Raw genomic sequence first — 3,714 nt, forward strand, 5'->3', positions numbered from 1 at the left:
ATGAAAAACCCTTGGTTAAGACTTCAAAGCAATAGTCCCAAGCACGATCACTAAATTGAGAAAACTTACATAGGAGGACTATAACAAATTCAAAGTAATGATGAAGGAACAAAGAGAAAAAAAAGTAGTAACTATCATCAGAGGAATGAAGAGTGCAATTGTTGCTGGTGAAGCAAGACAAAGGGTCTAGAAGTCCCCTGTGAGTTCAGCTGTTAGATTACAAAGAAATGTCTGCAGTGAAGAAACACAGGAGATTTCTGGGGTCCGGAGATGGCACTCCAGGTTAAGTACACATAGTACTAGGAGCAAGAACCAGTACAAGGACTCAGGTTCAAGCCCTCACTCTCCACCTGCAGCAGGGACACTTCACAAGTGTCCCATGCTGCTTTTTCTTTTCTTCTTTTTTTTTTTTTTTGTATTTACAGAGAGAAATGGAGAGAGGAGGGGAAGACAGAGAGGGGGTGAAAAAGACACCGATCTTGGTTCCGCATTCCCCACACAAAATGCCCAGTGAAGCCACAGAATCCGTCCCAGCTACAAAGCAGGAGTTGCCACAGCCACAGGCTGAGACAGGGTCTGGAACAGAATCTGATAGCGATGAGTCAGTACCAGAGCTTGAGGAACAGGATTCCACACAAGCAACCACACAAGCTCAGCTGGCAGCAGCAGCTGAAATCGATGAAGAACCAGTCAGTAAAGCAAAACAGAGCCGGAGTGAAAAGAAGGCACGAAAGGCTATGTCCAAAATGGGTCTTCAGCAGGTTACAGGGGTTATTAGAGTCACTACCCGAAAATCAAAGAATATCCTCTTTGTCATCACAAAGCCAGACGTCTACAAATGCCCGGCATCAGATACCTACATAGTTTTTGGAGAAGCAAAGATTGAAGATTTGTCTCAGCAAGCACAGCTAGCAGCTGATGAGAAATTCAAAGTTCAGGGTGAGGCGGTCTCAAACATCCAAGAAAACACGCAAACTCCAACTGTACAAGAGGAGAGTAAAGAGGAAGAGGTTGACGAAACTGGTGTAGAAGTTAAAGACATAGAATTAGTCATGTCACAAGCAAATGTCTCAAGAGCAAAGGCAGTTTGAGCCCTGAAGAACAACAGTAATGATATTGTAAACGCTATTATGGAACTAACAATGTAACCATCTGGAAAAAAACACTTTTAGGGATGGGTATTACAAGAGTGTCTGCAGCTGTGGTTTGAAATTTGTACTGTTTCTGTCATTAATAAAGTTATGGCTTCTTGTTGGATGAAAAAGAAAAAAAGATAGACACCTGCAGACCTACTTCACCACTTGTGAAGCAACTTCCCTGCAGATGTGGAGCCAGGGGCTCAAATCGGGATCCTTACCCATGCTGCTTTTTCAAACCCTGGACCACCTCCCCATTTCATAATGATTAACTTGAGCCATATGCAGATCAGTGTTCTTGACCTTAAACCAGATAGAAGAGGGAGATACTGGTTTTACTCTGAGACATTCTGACATCTGATCCCTCTTATGTGCTGTGTGAGGAAGCTGAATGGGAAGGGATTGTCTGGGCAATATGACCAACTCAAAGGTTTTGGTCGCATATGCTTCCTAATATCTTTCCATCACCCTTCAGAGTTGTCCACAGGTGGCATACGAGGTCCATGTCCTATTTATCTGTCCTTAATAAACATAACTATGTTTTTGTTTTGTTTTTATTTTGCTTTGTTTTGTTAACACAACTGAAGAGAATACCTGCAGGATGACAGATGTTAAAGACTGAAAGGGAGAGCACTAAGGTAAGACAGAGTAACCTACCAGAGAAAGAGAGGCACTAAAAAATGAAGACAGCACTGAATCTTTTTAATATATAGGCTATGTATTTGATATGCGGACTCTCTCAAAAGCCTAGACCAAGTAGATTAGAAGCTTCCAATAGCACAGCTATATACAAGATACTGGGTACTGTCCAGCAAACCATAACAAAGGGACTTTTCAAAGTTAACCCAATTAACAAATAATGTGATGATAATATTAACTATTGATTGTCTTTTTGAACCCTAAGACAGCAGGAACCTCACATCTTCACTATAGAGTCCCTACTTCCCCCAGTCCTGGAACCCTTGGATAGGGCCCACTTTCCCGTATGCATCTCCCAATCCAAACCAAATAACGTTGCATCTGCCGATCACAACCTAACCAAAGCAACGATTGCTACCTCAACATGCTTCACCTCAGACTGTATCCAGAGACTTCACGTGTGGAATGACAACCCTTCAGCTTCATTACTCGGGTGAGACCTTTCCTTTAATAGTACACTCTAATTTCATCTCAAGTAGTTCACTTTCCAACAAAGTCCCATAACCTAGATATACACCAGTTTCTGTGAGAGAGAGCTTATGTGCACACGTATCCATAAACTACTGCAAAATATATACCTGAAAGCAGGACTACACTAGAGTTTGCAGTGAGTAGCTCCCTAACACTTCCTCTCCACTATTCCAAGCTTGGGATCCATGATTGCTCAACAAATTGTTTGGCTTCATATGTTAACTCTCTTTTCAATCACCAGGTTCCAGATGCCACCAGGATGCTGGCTAGGCTTCCCTGGATTGAAGACCCCACCAATGTGTCCTGGAGCTCAGCTTCCCCAGAGACACACCTTACTAGGGAAAGAGAGAGGCAGACTGGGGGTATGGACCGACTAGTCAACGCCCATGTTCAGCGGGGAAGCAATTACAGAAGCCAGACCTTCTACCTTCTGCAACCCTCAACGACCCTGGGTCCATGCTCCCAGAGGGATAGAGAATGGGAAAGCTACCATGGGAGGGGGTGGGTTATGGGGATTGGGTGTTGGGAATTGTGTGGAGTTGTACCCCTCCTACCTTATGCTTTTGTTCACTAATCCTTTCTTAAATAAAAAATTAAAAAAAAAAAAATGAAGACAGCACAAAAGAGTTATGGGACAATGTCAAGAGGAACAACATTCATATTAGAAGTAAAAGAGAGAAAAAAAGCACTAAATTCATATTTGAAGAAATATTAGCTGAGAACTACCCCCAAATTTAAGTGGTAAACCCTCAGTTTCAAGAAATTTAAAGAGCTCAAAGAAAAATGAATCTAAACCTAAGTTCACCAAGGCACATAATAAATAAAATTGCAAAGGTCAAAGTCAAATAAAGGATCCTAAAGACTGCTAGAGAAAAACAAAGAACAACAACTAGGGAAATGCTATAAGATTAAAGACTTATTTCTTATCAAAAACTCTTAAGACTGGAAAGAACTGGCACTAGAACCAACCAGACAGCTAGGGGTCCAGATTCCCTTTCCTTTTCTCACTCGTCTTCCTTCTCAATGTAAACCCCAGATTATAGGCTGAGATTTCTAGGGTTGTTAGAGAAATAAACCCACTTTTCTTGTGCTAGGCCATATTTCTTCATCAATTCACTTTTTGAGCAACAAGCACCCCAGACCCTATAAAGGAGAAACTATTTCTCCCATTTTGAAAATGAAAAGACAAAGCCTCAGCAGCTGAATTACTCAGTAGCTAGAAGGTCTTAGAGTGGGTTGAAACCCCTGTTTGTTAACCCTGCCCATTGTGCTTTGCACAAACCAAAACTGCCTGGAGGGCTGCTTGATTTCCACAGCAAGATTTCCCAATAAACTCTGTCCTGCCATTTGTAAGTAGATATGGTGATTTCCGAAAAGTTACTTCTACCCACTGTGCTTCAGTTTACTC

General features: G+C 41.9%; 1 protein-coding gene across 1 annotated transcript; it reads left to right on the plus strand.

The window, feature by feature from the left end:
* Positions 1-447: 447 nt before the first annotated feature.
* On the plus strand, positions 448-1,277 carry LOC103110071 (nascent polypeptide-associated complex subunit alpha-like). The gene has a single exon (XM_060172341.1). It carries the CDS (start codon positions 504-506, stop codon positions 1,089-1,091), a length of 588 nt encoding a protein of 195 aa, XP_060028324.1. The 5' UTR covers positions 448-503; the 3' UTR covers positions 1,092-1,277.
* Positions 1,278-3,714: the final 2,437 nt, after the last annotated feature.

Source organism: Erinaceus europaeus, chromosome 15 (genome assembly GCF_950295315.1).
Source record: "Erinaceus europaeus chromosome 15, mEriEur2.1, whole genome shotgun sequence".
NCBI lineage: Eukaryota > Metazoa > Chordata > Mammalia > Eulipotyphla > Erinaceidae > Erinaceus > Erinaceus europaeus.